Below are 26327 nucleotides of genomic sequence, written 5' to 3'. Positions count from 1 at the left end.
ATTATAAAGTATCAACCAAGTAAGAGACTCTAAAAGGGGACTATGTTTTATTTATTTCAATCAAATAAAGAACTATTATAGAACTATTTCCAAAAGTTTAATTCATGACCTTGATCAAAATCTATTCAAATACATTTTATAGAGATTCAAAGTACATGTCTCAGGAAAAATGATATGAGGTTCTTAAAGGGGAAATTGTTAAAATAAATCTCATTCAGAGGGTAAATTGACCTTTTTAATTGTTAGAATATCATAATACTGAACTTATCATAAACAAATAAACTGAATTCATGTATATCATGTATAAGATATAAAATTTTCAGGTGGGCCGGTGGTCTAGTGGTACCACGCTTGACTGTCAGTCCAGAGGTCCGGGGTTCGAATCCCGGTCCAGGCACTGGAAATTTCTGAGACGCTCTTGAGTGTCTCCCACCTGACTAAGAGGCCTGTACTGCTTCTTCCCAGGAAAGACGGCTTCGCGTGTATCGGTGCTATACACCGGGTAAGTTAAAGAACCAGACTGTCTATTAGCAAAGAGCTAGACTAAGTTAGCCGGACAGGCCTGTATCTCTCTCTGTTCTCTCTGTCTGTCCTTGGGGCTTTCTCTAACTCTGTCTCTCTGGTCAGATCACTCTGTGTCTGTACTAGTAGAGGATGATTTCGCGCCCAATGTGGCTGCAGTTGCTATATGTAAAGCACCTTTGAACGTGTTTATCATGAAAAGGGCGCTATATAAATCTGGTATAATAAAAATTATAATAAAAATTATAATAAAAAGATATCAAAAGGTAAAAGATCTTATATATCATACTTTAATGTACCTATATGTATATGAATATTCTGTTTATATGTAATTATGAGGGCAAAAGATTTATACTAAAAAGAGAAGCCCCTCAACGGATCTTTTTAGTATGTTTTGTAGGAAACATAAAAATCAACTCCCTTAATCTTTCGTCTGTTACATTACAGTATATGACATAATCATGTTTTCAAATCAAATGACTCATCCAAAGACCTATAAAATAAAAGAAACTGATATTTGCGCCGCTTCAATATCTAAGAACTGTAATAGGCTTTCCAGTATTCCTCGAATACATTTGTTTGACAGTTTTACTTTCCCTATACATGACTGTGTTATTGCTGTGGCATTTGATCGAATCTATCAAGAGTTTACCATAATGGAACTCAAGTGTTATTACTGGTCCGTCCAGAGTCAACAGGATCAAGCAATACAAGGGTCACAATTAAATGTAAACAGACACTAAAGACGAAACTGGCGCGAATAAAATGGTACTCCTTTTAAGCTCTGTAGAGCTGTACTCCTTTCTTTCTTTGCTGAAATCACACAGATGTATCCTTGACATTTCGGAAGCAATTTCATAATGCAATCATAGCATGACGGAACTTATCATGGAAACTAAGGTCATACACCACTACTACAATTTGGGGAATCATTTTGCAGTTTGTGTGTTTTGCTGAAGACATGACCTCCCATTTTTCTTTTGATTTTGTTTCAGCTCTGACAATATTCTTACAGAAAACAATTCAAAATATAAGTTACAGACATCAAAAATGGGTTCTGTTGTGTGCTGCAACCATTTGAAATATATCGATTTTATATTGAAAAAAGAAGGCCAGCTATTTCTTATTATCATGCATTAATGTCTCTCCCATAACATGGCCTCGAATAGTGTAATAGTGAGTATAGAGATAACAACTGGTATCGATAATATATTAATTATTTCAAATATTGTATTTTTTTAAATCGAACTTCACAATCGACCTAAAAAAAAATATGTTTAAACTAAATCTGGATACCGAAATACCATAAATTTAGCAATTTACGCAGATTAAATTTGCGTTTGTTTATGTTAACTAGAAAAAAAAGTTACGTTTCGCGTGAGGAAACTTGAAATATCTGCAATGTGCGGGTAGATACATTTATTAAAATATTGTCAAAGTCATGCGTTTAATTAAACATTGACGAATATTTCAAAGATGATAACAACAAAAAACTAGTGTATCCTTAAGAGTTTTGCCTCTGCAACGAAAGGATATTAGGATAATAACAGCTTTGCACACGGTTCGAATATGTGGTTTGTTCACATGGTGGGGTTAGGTAAGAGTTTTATTATTTATCGTTGTATCGAAAAAATCTGCGAAATAGATATTAAACATTTTATAATTATTAACGAATACTAATACGGGCCAAGTATCGTGCCACAGCGATCAAGCTATTGAAACACACACTTTCCAGGGTAATGTTACATAGGACCCTATACGAATCAAAGCACTGAAGTACTGATGGGGCTGAGGGGAAATTTTGGGTTCGAAACCCGCTACAAACCAGTCTGTTAATTATCATGGTCTAGCCCTGTTCCTTCCCTTATACGATGGTTTGGAAAATTGACGGACCCGTAATAGTGTACATCCTTTTTAGCTCAACTGAGCAATGCTCAGGTGAGTTATTGTGATCGCTCGATGTCCGGCGTCTGTCGTCTGTCAACGCTTAGCTTGTGTATGCGATAGAGGCTGTATTTTTCAACTGACCTTCATGAAATTTTGTCAGAATAATAACCTTGATAAAATCTGGGTCAGATTTGAAAATGGGTTATCTTGGATCAAAAACTATGTCACTAGGTCAAATCAAAGAAAAACCTTGTGTATGCGATAGAGATTGTATTTTTCAATTGATCTTCATGAATTTTGGTCAGAATAATTGCATTGATAAAATCTAGGTCAAGTACGAATATGGGTTATCTGGGATTGAAAACTATGTCACTAGGACAAATAAAAGAAAAACCTTGTGTATACAATAGAGGCTGCATTTTACACCGGAGCTTCATTAAATTTTATCAGAATGTTTGTCTGGCCAAATCTAGGTAGTTTGAATATGGATTATTTAGGGTCAAAAACTAGGTCACCCGGTCAAATCAAAGAAAAACCTTGTGTACGCAATAGGGGCTGCATTTTACACTGGATAATAATAAAATTTAGCCAGAATGATTGCCTTGATAAAGTCTAGGTCAAATTAGAATATGGGTAATCTGTGGTCAAAAACTAGGTCTCTAGTTCAAATCAAAGAAAAACCTTGTGTATGCGATAGAGACTATATTTTTCAACTGATCTTCATGAAATTTGGTCAGATTGATAGTCTTGATAAAATTAAGGTTAGGTTTGAATATATGTCTTCTGGGATCAAAAACTAGGTCGCTAGGACAAATAAAAGAAAAACGTTTTGTATGCGATAGAGATTGTATTTTTTAATTGAGGTTCATGAAATTTGGTCCGAATTATTGCCTTGATCAAATCTAAGTCAAGTTTGAATATAGGTCATCTAGACTCAAAAACTAGGTCACTAGGTCAAATTCAAGAAAATATTTGTTTACACTTAAGAGACCACATTTTCGGTCCAATCTTAAGGAAAATTGGTCAGAATTTTTGTTTCCATGAGATCACTAGTTCAAATATGATTACACTTGTATGGTGTGTTTCTCAGTTGAGCGACCTAGAGTCATTTTGGCCCTCTTGTTTGAAGAGTATTCAATTCCTACCATAAGCCTTCTTGAAATAATGTTTCAGGAGGGCGTAGGTTCAAGCCCCGCTGGGACAAAACTTTTTTTTATTACATTTCTTTTATCTAGTAAGATTGTTAACTGTTTTTTTCAAGACTTATTGTTTTTGATTTATTTACAAAGGAGGAAAGTTTTCATTTGATTAGCCATTTCTTGCTGTTTAAAGTGAATTTAACCTCTGATACAGAAGGATGAAGGTTTAGACATCTTTGAAAATACTGAGTTACATTTGGTAATTCTTTTTATTTTGCATTTATTCTTTAGTTTACATATTGTGAAAGAAATGTAGGTAGGTTTTACTTCTGCCATATGGTTATTTTTGAATGCCGAAAGCAAAGCTATAATTTTTCAGTGTTTGAGTTTAATTATCTGTCCGATTAAATCCTTTAACTTGAGGCTCCCAAGAAAAATTGTTATCGACAGTTTTATTTTGTGTTCTATAACTGCAATACTTTGAGGTTTCTTTTAGCAAATTTTTTGGTGTGATGAATTCTCTGCGATCGTTTTGCGCAGTGGTTATCACTTTGAGATTTGTCTCTGTTTGGCTTTAGGGCATAACATAGATTATACAAAAGAAAAAAAAGAAAAGAAAACAGAAAAAAATCACACACAAAAAATAAACGACACGGTAAAAGTTGTTTAAAAAATGCAATACAGTGCGAAACAACGTTAACTTCAAGACTGTATCAAGTTAATGCAATTATTAAACATTACCATTACGGATCCACTGTCTTAATATAACCTGAAATACGTGTGTTTAAACAAAAATCGCTTACATAGATCTACGCCCACCACACAAATTGGAGACAAAGCATTTTTACAATATTACTTTCAGCATTCGTCAGAATGTTTATAAAGCGAATGAAACGAATTTGTTTAGTATAAAAAATACCGAAACAAAAAAAAACACAAAAACAAAAACAAAGAAAAAGAACAACAACAACAACAAATAAACTGCCGTTAAATAAAAAGAAATCAAATAATATTATAGTTTCTATTGTAAATGTAAACATTATTTCTGTAGCAAAATATAACATGTACGCTGTTTCGGTATACGAATTGTATAAGGTGGCCATTTCTTTCTTCTCACGTTACTGTGGCAATTCCACGCAGCACTTACGCCCCCTAGAACCTATAGAAGAATTTATTTTTAAAACTTATGCTTCCTTTTTACATTATTCATATTTTGTGTTTTGGGACCAGTGTTTGTTTGATGAGCTATTTATAGACCGAGGTTATGAGCTATAACGAAGTGGTCACTGGAATCCATTTAAACAACACATGTAAACATTATCTAATTGTTTCGATAAAATTTTAATTTGATGTGCTGTATATTTTTGTTTAATAAATACGTCTTACATTTCGCATGATTTATTAGCTTTATTTCTGCATATTGCACAGTGTGTGTATTATGTCATCGAGTTTTACATTATCAAAGATGAAAAAGTTCCATTCATGCGAATATTTCATTCATTTAGGGCTGCCTTCTACTTTTACTTTTTAAACGGTGATGTTGTCATGCAAGTGCGTGATGTGCGTTTCATATTTCGTGATTTGCATTTACAATGTCGTGCAGTAGATAAGTCATTTGGTGATGTGCGTTTCATATTTCGTGATGTGCATTTACAATGTCGTGCAGTAGATAAGTAATCTGGTGATGTGCATTTCACATTTCGAGATGTGCATTTACTGTGTCGTGCAATAGATAAGTCAGTTCGAGATGTGCACTTCACATTTTGTGCAGTAGAAAAGTCAGTTCACATATCGTGAAGTGCATTTACTATGTCTTGCAGTAGTTACGTCAGTTTGTGATGTGCATGTACAATATTGTACGGTAGTTACCCAAGTTGGTCATTTGCAGTTCCCTTTTCATCATTTAGATTTACAATGTCTCATTTAATGATTTAAATTTTGCAACTTGTTTTATCGGATAAATTTGACGAAATGAAAAATGTAATAATAAAAAATAATCATAATGGACGTTATTCTAACATTTTTAGGACTGGGCTCGTGTATTTTTGTTTGAACAGGACGAAATGTGAAATGCACATCACCAACTGACTTATCTACTGCACGAAATGTGAAATGCACATCACCAACTGACTTATCTACTGTACAGAATGTAAAATGCACATCACGAAATGTGAAATGAACATCACCAACTGACTTATCTACTGTACAGAATGTAAAATGCACATCACGAAATGTGAAATGCACATCACCAGCCGACTTATCTGCTGCACGAAATATGAAATCTACATTTCCAAAATTCTCATCTACTGCAGGAAATGTGAAATGCACATCACGAAATGTGAAATGGACATCACGATGTGTGAAATGCACATCACGAACTGACGTATCTACTGCACGAAATGTAAAAAACACATCAAGATCTGACTTTTACGGAAGCTTAGAAGGACCTTCAGTTGTTAGAAAATGTTTTCACAAGTGCCGAAAATTAAGGCGAGATCCCTAAAACTTTAAGGTTTTTTCGCGTTGAAATTTCCGCATTGGTTCGAACTTTTCAAACAACTTGATTTGAATCTTCGTACAAAGACAGAAAGATTTTATTTTTCGTATTATTATTGTCGAGAAGTTGTACTTAATTACATCGCGGAAAAATATTTGCGCGATATTGATAAGATATTTGCCTTTCTCGCCAAAAATACTCGCATTGAAGTAATTTATTTCTAACATCTCGACTTCAGCTTATTGCAATGAAAAACACTTTTAACATTTCGCACATTTCTTATCGACATGGTTTCCTATTCATCTTTCAAAATAAGTCACACGTTCCATATTGAGTGTCTCTATACCTTAACGTTACATTTGCTTTTTATCCTTCCCACAGGGGTATGGATAAACTGCGTTGTCCGTCTGTCCGTCGTCCGTGTTTCAGTCCGGTTGGAGCCTTATCAGAGACATGTCACTGTTTGGAGTATTTAAAATAAAATATGGTAGAAATGTTAATTGCAAGAAGGAAATGCCACCTTGCAAGTTTCAGTCAGAGTGTCTATGAAAGACAATGTTTATCGCCCTTAATACATCTATATATAGTACAAACTTAGTGTTTTTATTCCAATTTCCGTCCGTACAAAGCCATACCTAAAATATGGTTTAGACTATTTTTATGAAACTTGGTAGCAATGTAAACTGAGGTAAGGAAATGCGATCATGCAAGTTTCAGTCAGATGAAACGAGTTAATGCCCCTTGTACTTATATACATATATTACTTATGTAGAGTTTTATTGTCTTTCTATTCACCTGGAACCATATCTAAGACATTGTAAGGGGTATTTCAATAAAACGTGGTAATAATTTTGACTGCCACTGGTAAATGCGGCACTGCACCAGAATAGTGCCCTTAGTACTTGTATAATGTTTACTATATATGACATTTCTTTGCAAATGGGATGTTGCAACCAAGTTTTGTACATATCAAACTTTCTTGACTGAGGTACGCGTTCTGATCACTGGGGTCAATGACAATGTCACCGTTACTAAATATAGAAAACTTATTTTCTCACAAAAATTAGATAAGCAGACCAAATCTGCTAGCTGTGTTGCCTTAAAAAAAGAGCAACGTATATTTGAGTGGAATTTTGTACATTGGGTCAAGGTCACTGTTACTAAATTATAGGCAAAGGATTCAGTCAAAAATCGGAAGCATGAAAATCTACACTGTAAAGCCCGAATTCTCGATTTTCATTAAACCAATCCTGAAAAATCTTTGACCTGATTATTATAATTAACATATTATAAAACAAGAGCCGTCACAGGAGACAGCGCTCTTGCTAATTTCGATGCTGGATAGTGACTTGGAGCACATTTGAGGAAGCTGGAGCTGTCACTGGAGTGTTTAATGACTCTAATCAGGATGAAGCTTAAGCTTGTGTCAAATGTATTTAGTAATAATAGATATAGAGATAGAGTATCAAAACATTAGATAAGTATAAAAGGGACATAATTCTTGGAATATTTCTGCAAGAGTTATGCCCCATGTTTCATATCATGTGACTAATAATGTGGAATAACTACTTTAAGTTTGAATCACTGAGATAGAGCAAAAGTGCATCACAACTTTAACCTGAAATTCTAAGTAAAAAGGGGGCATAACTCATAATATACCGGTGTAAATGCTATTGACCTTATGACATATGATGTAGGTGATGATGTGGAACAACCATTTTAAGTTTGAATCAAATCCATTTAGTGACAAAAGAGTTACGATGAAAAAGCTTTAAAATTAAACTAAAGTTCTAAACAAAAAGGGGGCATAATTTACTAAATATTGGTGTAATGGTTATGGCCCTTATGCCATATGATGTTGGTGATGATGTGAATCAACTATTTTAAGTTTGAATCAAATACGTTTGGTACTAACAGAGATAAAATGACAGTGCATCAAACCTAAAATTTTAAGTATAAAGGTAGATCAGTCATAAATCATTGGCGCAAGTGTTATGGCCGTTGTGTTAAATGATGTGGATAATGATGTGGAACAATTGTTGTTAGTGTTTTTAATCAAACTCTTTCTATAATAACAAAGATACGATGGAAATGCATCAAATTCAACCTAAAATCCTTAGTAAAAAGCGGGCATGTTTCACGAACAATTTGTGCCAGAGTTATTGACCTTGTGTCATATGATGTGGGTGAGTATGAAATGGGTGATGATGTGGAACAATTGTTTTAAGTTTGAATCAGATCGTTTTTATTATAATTTAGATAGAAAGTGCACAAAAAACTTTAAACTGAAATTCTGAGTAAAAAGGGGGGTAATTCATGAACTATTGGTGCGAGAGATATGACCTTTGTGCCATATGATGTGGGTGATGATGAGAAATAACTATTTTATGGTTGAAGTATTCCATCAAGTGATTACAGAGATAAAAAAGAAAGTACATTAAAACTTTAACCAAGGTGTGTTTGCGGAAGGGCCGGATCGAGTAAGATAGATAAACTTATACAAATAAGGAAGCCGACGTAGATGCAGACAAATGGATGATTGTAAGAACCTTATCTATTCTCTGAAACTAATTGATGAGGTACACTTTGTTCAGAGGCAGCTAAAACATACATTCTGAGAAAACAGTCTTATGCACGTGGTCATGTAACCGTATAACGTCTTCGCAGTTACTTTCAAAGAAATATTTGAGATGCCACTTCCAAAAATAATGTCGACAAAAATACGCGAAATGCAAAAAGTTTTATTTCGGCATCGTGAAATATTTAAGACGTCATCACCAAAACATATCTAGCCATCTCATAAAAATTATTCCAACATGTTTATTCAGAGCTAATTGTCGATATAAAAATATACGAAATGACAAAAGATTTTTTCTTTGCAACTAAATTTAAATCGTGTTGATGGAAAAATATACTACAGTGCGAGCATTTTAATGCGAGAAAACCATAAAGTTTTAGGCATCTCGTCTTAGTTTTCTGTACTTGTGAATACATTTTCTCACAACTGAAGGCCCTTCTAAGCTTCCGTAGACTTTTCTACTGCACGACATAGTAAACGCATATCACGAAATGTGAAATGCACATCACCAACAGACTTATTTATTGCTCGACATTGTAAATGCACATCACGAACTGACTTATCTACTGCACGAAATGTAAAATGCACGTCAAGAACTGACTTATCTACTACACGAAATGGTAAATGCACAATGTGAAATGAGCATCACCAAATGACCTTTTTACTGCAAGACATTGTATTTAAATGCACATCACGAAATGTGAAACACACATCACGAATTGACATGACTACATCACCGCTTAAAAATTATAAGTAGAAGGCAGCTATGACGTGTCATACCATGATGTTTGAACCATACTATAGTTATCTTGCTTACGCAAAAATAATCTTGAGACATGTTGGGCTTAAGCCAAGATATTTCTCAGTTATGGTGTGCTTGAGCGATTGCTGTTAAATTTCTTGCTTAAACATTTATCAATCAGCCTTTACTGTAAAGCTGACTCTTCACAAATCTAATGCCAGAAAATAGGGACATATAGTCTAGACGAAAAACACATTCAAAGTACGCAGCCATACATACTGCACTCCACATGGAAATATAGACACACGCACACACCGACTGCGTACATGCATATATAAAGACGTGAGAATGCAATTATAGTAACACAGCCGTGGGAATTAGACATGAATTTATTAGAAGAAGGAAGAAAGCAGGGCATCGTCATTTAATCAAATAAAGACACTTTAAATCAATTTACTCGCGCCGCCATACTTCACTGATTAAGCCCCCCTCCCCCACCCTCGTGTTACTATGTTAAAAAAAGTTCCGCTAGGTGAATCACTTACATACATGATAATTAACCACATGGATACAGAGTAAAACACAAATATGCCAATGTAAAGGTATATAAATAAAAACCAATTGAAATGTAAACGTATGCACTTACTGCGTTACCAACACACTATATCTATATGTCGTTATTCTTATTGTATGTTCGACATTTTTTATAGCAAGAGTTAAGAATAAGAATAACATACATATATAGTTTAGCAACGTTTGACATGTCATAGAAACACATTCGCCGTTTGAAAGTTCAATTTATAGACTCGTTTGCCAGTTAGGGGAATTAGCCTGATTTACCTTGTCTTTTTTAGGTAAGAACCACTATCGTACTATTTTAAGTATCCATCGGACAGTACGGCAGAACATTATATTAATTTGGACAAGGCTTACATCTCGGTAGTTTTGTTCTAGATAATAGCAATATTTTTTTGTTTGTAGAAGAATCTTTTCTGCCTCGTAATATCATATTACAATATTCTTACCACACCCAACACATTTATCAAAATGAAATCTATTGTTTTTTATATATATACTCAAAGGGATGTCACTATGCTGTCTGTAACGTAAAAAATATAGTCACCTAGGTAACTTTAAAGGTTGATTTTAAGCATTCTTTGATGCTGTTTGTAGCTGTTTTAAAGTTATTTGTGCGACCATATTAAAATTGATAGTGAGGTTGGTCATGACCAGTAGATGACCCCAACTGATTTTGAGGTCATAAGGTCAAAGGTCATAGGTCAAGGTCACATTTGCCAGGAACAGTATGTAGCAAAATCTAGTGGTCCTCTACTAAGATTGTTCAGATTATTTCCCTGGGGTCAAATATGGCCCCACCCCTCGGCTCAGAGGGTTTATATAGACTTATACAGGAATTTTTTTTGTTGAAAAACTTCTTGTCCAAAACCACAGGTCCTAGGGCTTTTATGTTTTGAATATGACATCATCTAGATGTCCTCTACTAAGATTGTCCAAATTATTCCCCTAGGATCAAATATGGCCCCGCCCTGGGGGTCTCATGGTTTACATAGACTTATATAGGGAAAAACTTTGAAAATCTTTTTGTCCAAACCACAAAGACTAGGGCTTTGATATTTGTAATGTAGCATCATCTAGTGGTTCTCTACCAAGTTTGTTCAAATTATCCCTCTAGGGTCAAATATGGCCCCACCCCGGGGATCACATGGTTCATATTCATGTTTATAACCTACATCATTCAAATTTGGACCACATGTATAATTTTAAGTGGGAAGATGAACCATGACATGAGTTGACCTTGATCTTGACCTAGTGACCTACTTTCACATTTCTCAAGCTACAACCTTCAGATTTGGACTACATGCATATTTTGTGTACCGAAATGAACTTTGACCTTGTTATTGACCTAGTGACATACTTTCACATTTTTGAAGGTACAGGCTTCAAATTTGGACCACATACATACTTATGTGTTCCGAAATAAAATTTGACCTCGATTTTGACCTGGTGACCTACATTCACATTTCTTAAGCTACAGCCTTCAAATTTGGACAACATGCGTAGCTTTGTGTACCGAAATGAACTTTGATCTTGAGATTGACCTAGTGACCTACTTTCACATTTCTTAAGCTACAGGCTTCAAATTTGGACTGCATGCATATTTTTGTGTTCTGAATTGAAATTTGACATTGATTTTTACCTAGTATCTACTTTCACATTTCTCAAGCTACAGCCTCCAAATTTGAAGCACATGCATAGTTCTGTCTATGCACTTTGACCTTGAAATTGATCTAGTGGCCTACTTTCACATTTCCCAAGCCACAGCTTTCAAATTTGGACTACATGCACAGGTTTTTGTACCAAAATGAAATTTGACCTTAATTTTGATCTTGAGCTAGTCTTGAAATTTGAACATTCAAAAATGACTCAGTGGTAGGTGCTAAGATCACTCTGTGATCTCTTGTGAGGTTAATAGGTTAAAGGTCAAGGTCAGATTGGACCAAACAGTAGAACTTTTGTTTACAGTGAGCATATAATTTCTGTTCCTTGTGCAGTTACTGAATGCATCAAGGGGTGGGGGCGGCATTTCGTGTTCGACGAGCTGTTGTTAACTAATTTATTTTCCTATTTTAGAATTTAATAAAAGTCAGCAGTTTTGAGACAGGGTGACGTAAACCTAAAGTGTGAAGTTGAAGTGTGTCTATTTCAATCAAAATTGATATCATTTTTAGCTAAATCATGTATCTGAAACCATTATTAAGAAACGCATCCTTAACATACATGTAGAGATATCAAAAACTTGAAGAAGAAAAACAACAACATTTATCCTGAGTGCATTCACGAGTGAGAAAACAGATAAATAGGATTTAGCAATTTGCAAGAAATATCTGATAGCCAATATAACTTCCGTTCCAACCACACTGAGTCTCTTATTTTGTTACCGCTTGGGTGCTACAGAACCCACATTTTCGAATTGATCTGAAGGATTTATTTTAGAAAATCCGAAAAAAATAATTAATGTGGTTCTGTGCATAATGACCATAACATGCCTAGCATCACGTGCCCGGGAAGAGAACGTTATGCAACAGACAAGTAAATGTGCTACAGATAGTTTCTATTTAATATGCAATTCGGCATTCCCCGTAAGTAAATGTAACTGAATGCACACAATACCCTTCGTAAAACCGGAGCGTGGGGCCACTCCATCAAAGGTCAAAGTCACAGTAGCCTGAACATGGAAAACAATTTCCGATTAATAACTTAAGAACCACTGGACCCAGAATGTTGAAACTTCATAAGATGATTGGACATGCATAGTGAATGACTCCTTTTGATTTTTTGAGTCACTCTGTTAAAGGGCAATGTCACAGGGACCCGAACATGGAAAACAATTTCCGATCAATAACTTGAGAACCACTATTGATTTTGGGGTCACTCTGTTAAAAGTCAAGGTCACAGGGGCCGGAATATGGAAAATCATTTCCAATCAATAGTTTGAGTACTTCTTTATTCACTTATTGTTGAGACAGGCAGAGTAGATGTCCCCTGTCGATTTTGGGGTCACTCGATCAAAGGTCAAATTCACAGGGGCTCGAACAAGGAAAACCGTTTCCGGTTAGTAACTTGAGAACCATCTGACAAAGAACGTTGAAACTTCATAAGATGGTTGGACATGAAGAGTAAATGACCGCTATTGATTTTGGGGTTGCTCTGTTAAAGGTCAATGTCACAGGGGCTTAAACATGGAAAACCATCTCCGATCAATAACTTGATAACCACTTGACCCAGAATGTTGAAACTTCACAGGATGATTGGACATGAAGAGCAGATGAAACTCTATCGATTTTGGGGTCACTCTTAAAAGGTAAAGGTCACAGGTGCACGAACATGGAAAACCACTTCCGGTCATTAACTTGAAAAATCACCTGACCCAGGATGTTTAAATTTAATAGGATGATTAGACATGCAGAGTAGATTACCTCTATTGATTTTGGGATCACTCTATTAAAGGTCAAGGTCGCAGCGGACAGACCATGGAAATCCATTTCCGGTCAAAAACTTAAGAACCATTTGACCTAGAACCTTTAAACTTCATATAGGACTTACAGAGTAGATGACCGCTAATATTTTTGGGCCACTCCATGAAAGGTCAAGGTCACAGGAGGCTGACCATCGAAAACGCTTTCCAATCAGTAACTTGAGAACCACTTGGATGACATAGAATGTTTAAACTTAATAGGATCATTGGACATGTAGAGTAGATGAACCCTACCGAATTTGGGGTCACTCAATCAAAGGTCAACGTCACAGGGGCTGAACCTAGTAAACGGTTTCCAATTCAAAACTTGAGAACCATTAGACCCAGAATGTTTAAACTTAGTGAGATGATTGGACATGCCAAGTAGATTATCCCTATTGTGCCAACCATCAGTGCCTCTTTGATTTCCGCTTCTGTCCCCTGTTGACTTCTTGCTTATACGACTTTACCTTGGGGAGAGACATGCGCTTCTTCTAGTTTTCACTTTGTAGATCAATACTTTCAACTCTTTACAGTTATCGTGTTTCACAGTCATTTGGCGGAAGCATCCTAAAGATGACATCAACATCAGTATTTGGAATTGTTAAATGTCAACTGTTTTGATACGACATTTAATCTTTTAAAACTATTAAGCAGTGTCAGTTATAAAGGATATACTGAATGTCGATATTGAAAAGGCACGGTAACGCTTTTCGCAGACGAAAGTCATATGAAGTACGGAAAAACTTTATGAAAATAGCGCTATAACTACATTGCATTGAAATGTATGTTGTTAAAGGAATACAACACCAGATGGCTTTCATTTTATGTTTTATCGAATTTCTTAGGTGTAAAGATAATAGAAACCACGATGCGTCATATAGTGAAAAACACACATATGTTACTGGTAATATCGATCTAACAGAGCACAAGTACACAATTTGATTGATATTGCATTAAATAAGTCAGTTTTCGTAACTACCTTTTCTAGTTTGTTGCATCTTGATCATTTTATTTGAATCGGTGTTTTACAGATATGGTCGATTTTTTGTGTTGTGTCTTATGCGGTTATATCTTGATGCGGGTCCTAATTATTGTCCGAAAATGTAGCTAGATTTTAAATACTCAAAGAAATTATTATTTCTAATTTTCAAGAAAAAGACCGCAAAATTGATTAAGTTCGAAGACAATAGAATGTAGCAAGCAGATCACACAGAGGGGTCAATCAAATAAGACAGGATCGGAGTAAGTCAAATAGTAAAGACAATCCATGCTTTCTGTTTGAAGATTACTTTTGGAGAAATTGAGAAAAGGTAAGATTCTTTTTCAAATCACTCTTTTTTGAAAAAAAGAGAAGTTATTCTGCTTGTATTTAATGGGTTTTGGTAAAATTATATGCATTGAACCACTAGGAACTTATGGCTGATAGCTGATTTCTGCCGTGCCTGTGTGTTTGTAGAGTGTCAACACGCCAGTGCCAACACACTAGAACGACGAACTAGCCCGACAACACGATAAATATCTTAATACATCTTGTGCGTAAAGCACTTCTTCTAAGTGCGGCAAAATATTTTGACTTTCTTACATCTTATGCCCTGACCATGGGAAAAAAGGGAATGTGAATTTGAATCCAAGATTGCCGCCAAGAAAATCAATTTAAAATCTTGAGACAGTACTTTTCGTAACAAACAAAATAGAATTAAATTTCAGGGGTACAGTAAAAATTTCAGTAAACCCACTGTCGTACCATACAAAATTTACTATAAACTAGCTCTAATATCGGAATTGAAATTTTCAAAAAGTTGATTTTCCAGCTCGCCAGACTTAAAATTTAACTTGCAAGAATCGAATATCGTATTTAAAAATTTCAAAATTTCGGTCATCTGTCATCGGCCTGACATTAACTAGATTTCAAGCTTAACGGTTAACCTGCTAAATTTCTAAAATGGACTGCTCCATCATTCAATTTGGGCAAAACACTTCATTAATAAAAGAGGATTTTCATTGAAAATTTACTGACTGAACAGTGAACAGTGCAGACCACGATCAGCCTGCACGGACTTGCAGGCTGAACTTGGTTTGCACTAGTCGCAAAGGCAGAGTAACTTGCCGCCAGCAGGCTAAAGGTTAAGATTCACTTTCTTCTTTTAACTTGAATTTAGGTCTCATCCTGTTGGAAATTTGGATTTCGATTTCTCTACAGGCTGGAAATTAAATTTCTGCTCGAATTTTTTCTCTTATATTTTGATTTATGTTGGTCCAAACAACGTATGAGTCATGTAATTTATGGAAATTTAGTCGCACTTATAGCTACTTGCAAGCTCAATCTACCCCTGCTTTTGTGCTTCTGTGTCGTTCTTTTTCTCATAAATACGTTATTAATTGTATCAAATGCGAGCAAATGACAAATGACGACATAGAGTCAAGTTACCTATGCTCGGCTATTTTCATTACATTATTGCGAATACTGTTCTACTTAGTTCTTCAGTTTTGATCAGATTCGAGTGTTAAACAGTACACCATTGTAGAAAGTAGGTCAAGTAATCAAGCGTCTGATTGATCACAGATTTTGGTGTAAAATATCTGCGGTGCAACTAAGGTCAAACACTACTAATTTCACTAGATACGAACCAATGCTCGGCCACTCATTTAAAAAGCTTGTTAAAGTTCACTGCTTTTTAAAAAATATTTTCATGTTATTGAACATGTTTCTAGAACAAATTATGAATAAGTTAACAATATTTCGGTATTTTGATATAGTTTATCACGTATTGAGCCTAGATGTATTTCAATTCTTACAGTTTTCTTCCGGTCATGCTAAAACACATTATAACAGTTATCCACAATAATACAGTAATAAATGATTTTAAATATGTAAATTTAAATGAAAAACAAAAAATTAAACTCATAAACGCAAGGTACGGGTGAAGCGCATGCAAGGTGCGGGCTATTATTTACACTTGCAACACCGATGGTGCCCACGATAGAAGGCAATTTTTGCAGTAAAAACATATAACTTTCGCATACTTTTATATAAATCAATAGAGTTACATGTTTGCAAATGTTTATGTAAAAGTTACACAATTGAACATTTTTATCATATAGTGCAATTATCGAAACTCAAAAAAAAAAAAGAAAAGAAAAAAGAAACAACACTAAATGACAGCTGTCATTATTGATCGTTTTCGTCTGCAACAGAAAAGCAAGCGCCTGGCCGACATAGATTCGACCCCATTTTGAATTGGCGTCCATAACCCGAAAAGTAAACAAACACTGAAAGCAAGGTTTTCAAGTTACATTTTAGATAAATAATGGATAATATTATGTGGCACGAGCACTGTAATGGCCGAACATAGGTTACTTGACTCTAGCTAAGCACATTCTGTTGTTCTGCTCTTCTAACGACAATGCTAGAGCCAATTTATGGGTGAAACTTTCACAATCGCTAGGTGCTGATAATCTCGAAAGCGACAGTCTTGCAAGCCATTGAAATGTGGCTGGGTTTTGTTTCATTTCAAATGAACGACCAAGCAAAAGTGTCCGGCTTTAAGGCTTTTATATGCAGTTTGCATGTAATGAGCTGGTTATAAGACTAACTGAATTAAATCAATGTTGGTAAACAGAAAAAGCATCATTTTTACCTCTTTCTGTTTCGTTCTCGTAGAAATGGGTAATACAAATGAATCGCTTTACCTGTTTTGCCTGTCTGCATGACCTAGGTACACTGTATATAAACTCTTTTTTTCAATAATGTGAATGTCCAGTGCGACTAGATTAAACAAATAGTTACAATATTGCGAGGTGTATATACTGTTACTGCTTTTGTTTTCATCTCTATAAAAATAATTAAAGTTTTGAAATTGTATATGTATTGTAACTATATACAGAAATTTCTCCCTCCCTCTCTCTCTTTCTCTGCATGAGCCAGTTTGTAGTGACAATAATTAAAATCGATATTCCACAGTCAAACATATATTTTTTTTAATATGCGCCATTTGTTTGTATTCTCCCCGATGTAATAAGTTATGAATAGAACACATTACATGAACTAGTAAATACATGTGTACATGTATATGGCTTCCCGCTGCTTATTCTTGCAATTTGATATCTATTTGAAATTCTACAGTAATATACGAATTGTTGAACACGTAACATTTTAGTTTTCCTTTGTTTTAATGAATGAGTTAATAGTTAATACATGCATGCATATTCATATTGTTACTTTTTGTACGGGTTATAGCCCTACTACACGCCTTGTAAACAACAGAAGGTATACGGAAAATCGCTCTGTCGCAACTTCCGAGGTAGTAAATGTCGCGATTAAAGAACGTCAAGAAAGGTGAGTGTCATCATATATTTTGTATTTTTACAAGCATAGTATCGAATATCAAAAGTCGGGGAATGTTTGGTAATGAAGAATTGATTTAACTTTACAGAGAACTAAAAGTTAGCTAGCTGATTTATTCTTGATTTGTGGTCGCGGCGATGATTACCAGCAAACTGATTTAGCGGCGAATTAGGCCGTTTCGTCATGAAAACACTTTTATTGACAGATTTTATTTCCAAATACATTGTATACCTTACAGCTATCTCACGCCTACTCGGTTTGCTTCCACGGCCACAAATCAAGAATATATCAGCGAACTTTAAGTTCTCTGTAAATTTCCCGATTTTCGATATTCGATACAATGCTTGTAAAAATACAAAAAAGTATGATGACACTCACCTTTGTTGACGTTCTTTTATCGCGACATGTACTACCTCGGAAGCTGCGACAGAGCGATTTACCGATCTTCAGTCTGTTTCAGTTTGCTATTGACTGTAAAAAAAACAGAATACGGAGCTTCCATTACTATTTTTAAACCCATATATTTATATAGTTAATGGTGAGAAGAAGTCAAGTATTTACCTTAAGAGAACTTTAATTCCGTATTAACTGGCGGAAATAAACGAGAATGTTCGAGCCTTGCCGAATGTAAAGATATCTATATTTATTTAAAAACGCTTAAAAAGACCATTTTCTTATTCCAGAAAACTACTTTCATTTATATGAAAAATAGACAATGGTTAGAGGGTACATAATACATAATAAACTATTCATTCCTTGTCAAGCAAGTTACTTTCAAGCATATAATCCGTATTTTATCTAATTGTTGATAATCAGACATAAAGTACACACAAAAAGACCATTATCTTTTAAATTCGTTTTAAAATTTCAATACTCATAACAAAGATATCATACTGATCATAATCAAACTGTTTACAAAAGTATCAAAATAAAATTTATGCTTCACATGGATGTCTTAAAGAGACCAATTCACACATTTTAGGCGAACAATTATTTCTCATAAAAATTAATCCATAAAAAGTGAGTACTCTGAAAGCGATTAGTGGTACAAACTTATTGACATAAGTTTTATGAAAAATATTCTTATATATAACCAAAATTATTGTGCAGAAGGTTGTAAACCATTGCGGCGTTTTTGAAATAATGTAGAACATTTTCATTCTCCTCGCATTTTTACCAATATCTAACTTTTTTCTCTAACAGCGGGTGTTAAGTGCTGAGTGGCGGCCGTAAAAAGTCGCCCCGACTTCATCTCAGTGTTGTTATATTTTCTGGTCCTTTGGGATCATTGATTTCAACACATTTGGATTTGGAAATTGAATACTGCTTAAGCCGGTGCTAGTGGGCGTTGGCAGTGTTGCATTTTCCATTACTTCTCATGAACAGACCCCATCAAACCGAGTCTGCAATTTTCACTGTTTGCAATGTTCTCAGTGCTGGAGAGGGATCTACTTTCCAGATTATATTTTTCATTTTCACGTACTTAATAATTTTTCAGTGTTATTTATATATTCTATGCTAAACTTGGTGGGAAGAAACATGTTGAAAATTTTCGCCCAAACTGTGGGCGAGTATAAATCCCGCACGATTACTCAAACGATAATATATTTGATAATCATGATTTTTCTTTATTTTAGCCTTTCAGTATAGAAAAAGCTTTTATATAACTTTACAGTATGCAATTAACTTCATCATTGACAACCTTTTTGAGTTCAACGATGCATGGCACCATAACAATCAAGCAATAATATAAACATGCTGTCGTTTAAATCATCATGCGGGAGTAGTACCTTTAATTTCACAAAACAATTATTTCATTGTTAGCAAAAGAATGAAAGTGTGTGTTTGTGTGTGTGTGTGTGCGTGTGTGTGTGTGCGAGTGTGTGTGTTCGGGTTTAACGCCTTTTTCAACAATTTTTCAGTCATATAAACGACGGTAAAGAATGAAAGTAAAGAATGAAAGTAATAAACAAACTCATTGTTAATCTTACAAGAAAAAAGGTTAAAGTTTTATTAAAAACTTGAACATTTGAGCCGCGCAATAAAAAAAAAACCAATATAATGCGTTTGCGACCAGCATGGATCCAGACCAGCGCAGTCTGGACAGTATCCATGCTGTCCGCTTTCAAAGACTATTGCAATTAGAGAGACCGTTATGGAACAGCATAACTCCTGACTAGACTGCGCGGATACGCAGGCTGGTCTGGATCCATGCTGGTTGCAAATTTCTCATTAATTAAAAATGAATCGTTTCTCCTTTCCTTATCAATAGTATTTGTGGTAAAAATTGCATATGATGATATTTGTATAAGATTTCACTTAAGTTTTGAAATGCTGCTATAAAAGTGTGACAGGTTCTAAAATTATTTAACCTTTAGCCGCCTGCTGGCATCAAGTCATTTTGCCTTAAAGTGTATACAGGCTGATCATGATCTGTACTGTTTACTATTCAGTCAGTAAATTTTCAGTGAGCATCCCTTGGAATTATGTGTGGTACGGCCCAAACAGAATGATAGAACAGACCATTTTGCAAATTAAGCAGGATTAAGGTTAATAGTAATCTAAATAGTATTGAAAAGTAAAGAATTACAAGAATGCTTTTAAAACTGTAAAGAACAATATTACTTGATACTTTTATCAATTTTCTGTCAGAAATGTAACTTAGTGTTTTAAAAGATAACCAAAGTTGATAAAAGGCACGAGTCTGACATTTCTAATTTCATAATGTCCCTGTGAAAATTATGGTTAATTACATATCATTACTGTTCATAATTTTTTAGCATTAAATTCCTTGACCGGAACTTAGTATTTCTTGCATAAACATGATTCTTTAAAATGTTATATGTGAACGGAAAATTCTACTTTTTTATTTTGTAGATGCAGTAGAAGTGATTTGGGTGACTGATTTATTACATGTCGATTGGAACTTCAAAGTACAGCAAAGTCCTTACCTAATATCACTTATAGTTATCTTCATGACCTATTTTCAACGTTGTTGCCGCGCCTTACATAATATTTGTTTGAAGAAATGTGTAGTTCCTTGATGTCTTTAAAGACGCAGATCTGTAACAACGTTATAACCATACAATATTAATGTTTGAAATCTTTATAAAAACAAAGTTAGGTAAATATCAGCCTTATCAGAATACTGTTGTCGTACACATGTTACTTTTCCTGTTTTTGAACACAACGTTATTTAAATACTGAAAATCATTGTTTTTAGCGTTAATGACACAGTTAAGTAACAACGTTAAATATTGTTAAATATGTGCAAGAATGTTTGTTATCATAAAAGTTAAAATTCAATAACAGCGTAATTCTCGCCTAGGAATAGTTTTATGTGTTTCTTTGAAGACAAACTCTTGTCGTATTAGGATAAATTTGTTTATTATCTTTAAAACACACTTACGTGTCAATAATTATTGCAGTTTATATTTAATTACTCAGTTAAACACAACAACAAACAAAAATGATTGTACTGCATCGTACATTTGGGCAAAAATTGGTTCTGGTTGTATTTTGCTTTCCCATTCTCCTCATGTTGCTTTACATATTTAGAAATTCAATATATTTGTTATCAAATTTTGTTTTTACATCTGAAAACAAAAACGTATCAGAGAACTGCAATTATACTGATACTTTCGAACGAATACCACCAATGATTCATCAGATTCATGGATTTAAGGATTCAAAACTTGAAATAAGCCATGTGAATAAAATGAAAACATGGGCAAATTATCATAAAAATTACACACACTACTTATGGAACGAGACATCAGCAAACAACTTAATAAAAAGAGAATACAGCTATATTTATCCCATTTACAAGTCATATGGCTCGTGGATCCAAAGAGCTGACGTAGCTCGTTACGTCATATTGCATCATTATGGCGGCTGGTACATCGACTTGGACGTCATTTGCAACAGCGGGTGAGTTAATGCATGTTTGAATTTACTGATAAAAACGATTGTAAAAAAGCTTTTTCAAATCGAAACAAGTGTAAGTAAAACAAAATAAAGACAGGCATAAACAAACGCAGTTATTTACAAAAGCCTACAATAACCCAGCAACAAGCAGAGGCGACTGGCGAGCATCAACACGATACTGTATCATTTATCTAATCCATATGAACAAACTATACTTCTAAGAATACGTAATAGCTGCATGTAATTGTATTCTAAATTCCCAACAAGAGCGATCATGGAGTTCACAGAATTGGCAGCATAACTATAGCGTTCTAACAAAAATATCAATTTTATCAATACATATTTCAGACTACATAAACTAGTAGAAAATGCCTACCAACTGAAGAAGCGCGTGATCCTTCACATAACATTCCCTGTGGGCACATCAAATGATATTTTTGGAATAACACCACGTCATCCATACCTAAGATCTGTTCTTGGTAACCTCTACAATGCCAACCGATGGTACCTGATCCCACATTGGAATATACTGTTTTCTGCTGGTAATGTTGATATTCATTTGTCACTTATATTCAATTACCGGACGGGCGACTGGAAATACAAGATTGCCAACCAACGTGACTTTCCAGTATCGTACACACGAGAAAAATATTTCGATTCAAGTTTTGTCTCATAAAATCTTTTACTCCTTGACAGATTTTGATAAGATTAAATGCGTCAAAAACAGGAAAACTAGTGCTTTTATTGGCACGAGGCGTCTGTCACACAATCTCAATTATTCAAACACGCTTTTTAGTCGAAAACAAACTGCTTTTCCTGTCTTCGATGCTTTTTATGTAATTGAAATATGTGCAGTTATAAATAAATTATAAGCAAAAATATTTCCTGAGTCCTGCGATTTCCCTTTGTGTGCGATATCGAAATGTCAATTGGGATGGCCACCCAGAAATAAGTCCCACTGATTATTACTGAACTATCACTTTTGGTACGGAAAATTCCCAACCGCACCTACTTCATTTACTTTATAACAAATACAAATCGAAAGAACAGAAATGTTTTGTATTACTACATCTTGCATTCGCTCCACTTTATTTTGGATCATCTTAGCCAAGTGATTAAGGCCGCTGGCTTCGAATAACTTGCTGCGCATCGATGTGGGTTCTTCAAGCCTTGTTTAGAGCGTTGAATTCTTAATGTGAAGAACCCATCCAGCTGGCTTACGGAAGGCTGGACGTTCTACCGAGGTGCACCATCATCAAAAGCTTCAAAGTCGTTAAATGACCTATAATTGTGTCGATGTGACGTTAAACCGGTTTATTAATTTGGTTTATTTTATTACAGGTTCTACGTACATGTGGGGAAGATACTTGAATTTTCCGTGCAAAGAAGAGTTTCTAATTTTAGAAAAAGAACAGTATAAACAGTACTTCCAAATCGAGCACGATGGTTCTTGGCATTCGTGGGATGATAGGGCAGCTCTTTTGCTTTTACGTTTGATAACAAATCGAGTGTGGTTTACCACTTTCATGGTGCTACTTATTGTGATGTTTTCTGTTTTCCTTCGAAGGGTGATCTGTCCGCGTAAATGAGAAAGTAATTTTCTATCTTCTGTTCAAAGCAGAAAGTTTCATGGTTTATGAATTATAAATACTTAAAAAAAACTGCCTTCTAAATTAGTATGTGAAAGTGTGAATAACATTTGTTAACAAACTGTAATAAAATGTATTTAATTTTAACTACAACGAGAATGGTCTAATTATAGTAGGTTCCAGTAGCTTAGCGAAACGTTAGAAATGATAAATAAGGATAAAGTACATGCAACAGCTCGAATGTTATAAGGGTAGTGTAAACTCTATCGTATTTGGCGTTGACTTATGCCGTTCTTGCGCTAACGTATGCCGTTCTTTGAAGAGTTATTGTGCTGTTTAAAGTCCTTTTGGTTAAAATAGTCAAGTAGCTGTCTTAACTGAGAACACATTTAAGTATATAGTTTGAAAAACACTACTTTGAATATTGCACATGAGCTTTAACATCCAGGGCCATAATAGGAGCTCACAAACACAATGGATTCAGTATGCAAAATTTATGATCCACTGACTCAGAGGCAATAAAACATTGGATTAAGAATTATGGATTTACAGAAGGATAAAATTACTCAAACTATCTGGAAATACAAAAAACGGTACCCCACAAATGAAGTTTTTTTTCTGGATCTTATGAATATCTTTCTTTTTTTTTTTAGGTATTTTTATATTTGGTTGGTCCTTTTTGTCTGTTAAGAGACCTACCTTAGTTCATACATACTCTGTAGGAAGGGGACAACAATTAACTTCTTCGGGGACAATCAAAATCCCCAGAAAAATATCCCCCGCTTAAAAGCACAGTGTGTTACAAAATCATCCCCTTCACACGTTAGAAGAGGGTATCAAAATCCCCTCTGTGAAAGTGGCAGGGGTATCATAAACCCCTTCATGGAAATGTTAGGGCTATCATAATCCCCTTCATGAAAATTACAGGGCTATCAAAATCCCCTCTTTCAAATCAAAATGGGAGTAATATCTTGGTGTTTAGTTGGTACTTGTTTGTCATTGACAGTCAATTGATAATGTTGTTTATTTAATTGGAAGAATGCTTCAGATCTACTCTGATAATAACTTTAATAAATGAATAAGAGTAAGGCATTATTCAGTATGTTTTCATTTAATTTTTCACTTCCACCATTTAATTTTAACATTTTTTTTAAGTTGTTGAGTTTTGGATATAAAATAGTTGTGTTGTACTGCTCATTATTAATATAATGTTTAAAGTTAGCCCATTGCTTATCAACACTTTATAAAAATAGGAACCACAATTGTTTAAATTTTACCTTGAAAGTTATCTTTGTCAATATTTTCTGCAGTAGAGGGGATTTCAATCAAAGTGACTTAAAACCGCTGAATGTCATTATTTTGTCTACGTGTTGAGTTGTTCTTGTAAATATTATAAAAATGTCAAAATGTCGTTGTTTTGTATTATCTGCATACAACTGGATGCAATATATATGAATTCCTATACCATCAGTCCAGAATGTGCTAGTATATAATCAGTTTATCTAAGGTCGAAACAAGATTTGAATTTTACATAATTTTTTTTTTGAATTTTCTCCCGGTTGTAACTGCACAGATGTGCACTTTGTAAATAACATTTTTTGTAGGTTTGCGTCTGAAGTATACTTGTTCTAATATCAACGGTTTGTTTTGTGCCTTTGCAAATAAGTTTTGTTCCATATCTTTTATCATGATTGTATTCATGCATCTTTTCATACGAGCCGCGCCATGGGAAAACAAACATAGTGCGTTTTCGACCAGCATGAATCCAGACCAGCCTGCGCATCCACGCAGTCTTGTCAGGATCCATGCTGTTCGCTTTCAAAGCCTATTGCAATTAGAGAAACCGTTAGCAGGCAGGTCTGGATCCATGCTGGTCGCAAATGCATTATGTTGGTTTTCTCATGGTGCGGCTCATACAATATATATATATATATATATATATATATATATATATATATATATATATATATATATATATATGTGTGTGTATTTTGTGGCAGTATTATGGAACATCACAAATAATTCTTTATTTTAATATCATGAGTGCCAGACCAAATTCCAATCAACAAATAAGAGGACCATATGACATGTATTTTACTGAGTTTGCCCGTTTAAATGCACCAAACGCAACTCGCGACATAGTTTCAATCTTGCATGCTTGTACAGGAGAACCAGATTTTAAATTGTTCTCTTTGTGTTTAGTCTGACAACTGCATGCTTGTGTAAAATTTCATTCGCTTATAGGATAAGGCATTTTTCGCGGAAGCTAAGTTACCTCGCCTCCTCCAACTTCTAAATTGCAGATTCAATTTAGGAGATATTACACAATGTTACAGCTTTGCTTATGATATACACCCTGTGAAGCAAATTTTAAGTTGATGGCATTTATCATATTATTTGTTATTTTTTGTAATGGTGTTTTCGTAGCGAGCACGTGCTTAAACCAAATATTGCGGCTTATGTAATACACTGTGAGAAATTTTAACGACTTCCTCTTATATTACGAATAGTGAATTTGTTTTTCTTGATCAATTCGTGTTAGATTACATTTTATGCATTTTTTTTTGCATTACCAGCTTAACATGTCAATATGCACGAGTTTTATGCTTAGAAAGCCCCCAATTTGCTTTTAATTGAAGTTATTTTTGTTTGTTTCTACTATCATTTTGCATACTGAAATTGTTTTATACTTAAGCCACAATTTATTCAGAAGTCTGTATTGCAATTTTATATGAGAATACGTCTGTACAATACTTATATTTTTATTTTAATGCATGCACATTTTATGCCCTTTACATATGTGTGTTAGATTTTTGAACCTGAGAAGGTTTTTATAAAGCTTATAAAATGTGTATACTAGTAAGTAAAGAAGTAGTGGTGTTTGACATTAAGCAGAATTATAAAATATATTGTAATATTTCTGAATGTTGTACAAATACACAATAACCTTTAGTGCCTCGCAAATCGAAGTTCTGTATTTTTTACCCTTATTGTGCTGTTTTAAGCTTTTGATATGTATCTTTAATCTTATGGTTATGCTGCTGAAAGTTTCAGATATGTAT

The 26327-nt window shown here is 34.5% G+C and overlaps 1 protein-coding gene across 1 annotated transcript; it reads left to right on the top strand.

Moving 5' to 3' along the window:
- The first annotated feature begins 1934 nt into the window (after positions 1 to 1934).
- Positions 1935 to 25202, top strand: LOC123559533 (uncharacterized). Its single transcript, XM_045351430.2, has 5 exons — positions 1935 to 2119; positions 14557 to 14714; positions 20627 to 21679; positions 22025 to 22218; positions 23018 to 25202. Exons 3-5 carry the CDS (start codon positions 21219 to 21221, stop codon positions 23263 to 23265), a joined length of 903 nt encoding a protein of 300 aa, XP_045207365.2. The 5' UTR covers positions 1935 to 2119; positions 14557 to 14714; positions 20627 to 21218; the 3' UTR covers positions 23266 to 25202.
- Positions 25203 to 26327: the final 1125 nt, after the last annotated feature.

This window comes from Mercenaria mercenaria, chromosome 10, assembly GCF_021730395.1.
Source record: "Mercenaria mercenaria strain notata chromosome 10, MADL_Memer_1, whole genome shotgun sequence".
Classification (NCBI taxonomy): Eukaryota; Metazoa; Mollusca; class Bivalvia; order Venerida; family Veneridae; genus Mercenaria; species Mercenaria mercenaria.
This window is presented reverse-complemented; position numbering and strand designations above follow the sequence as displayed.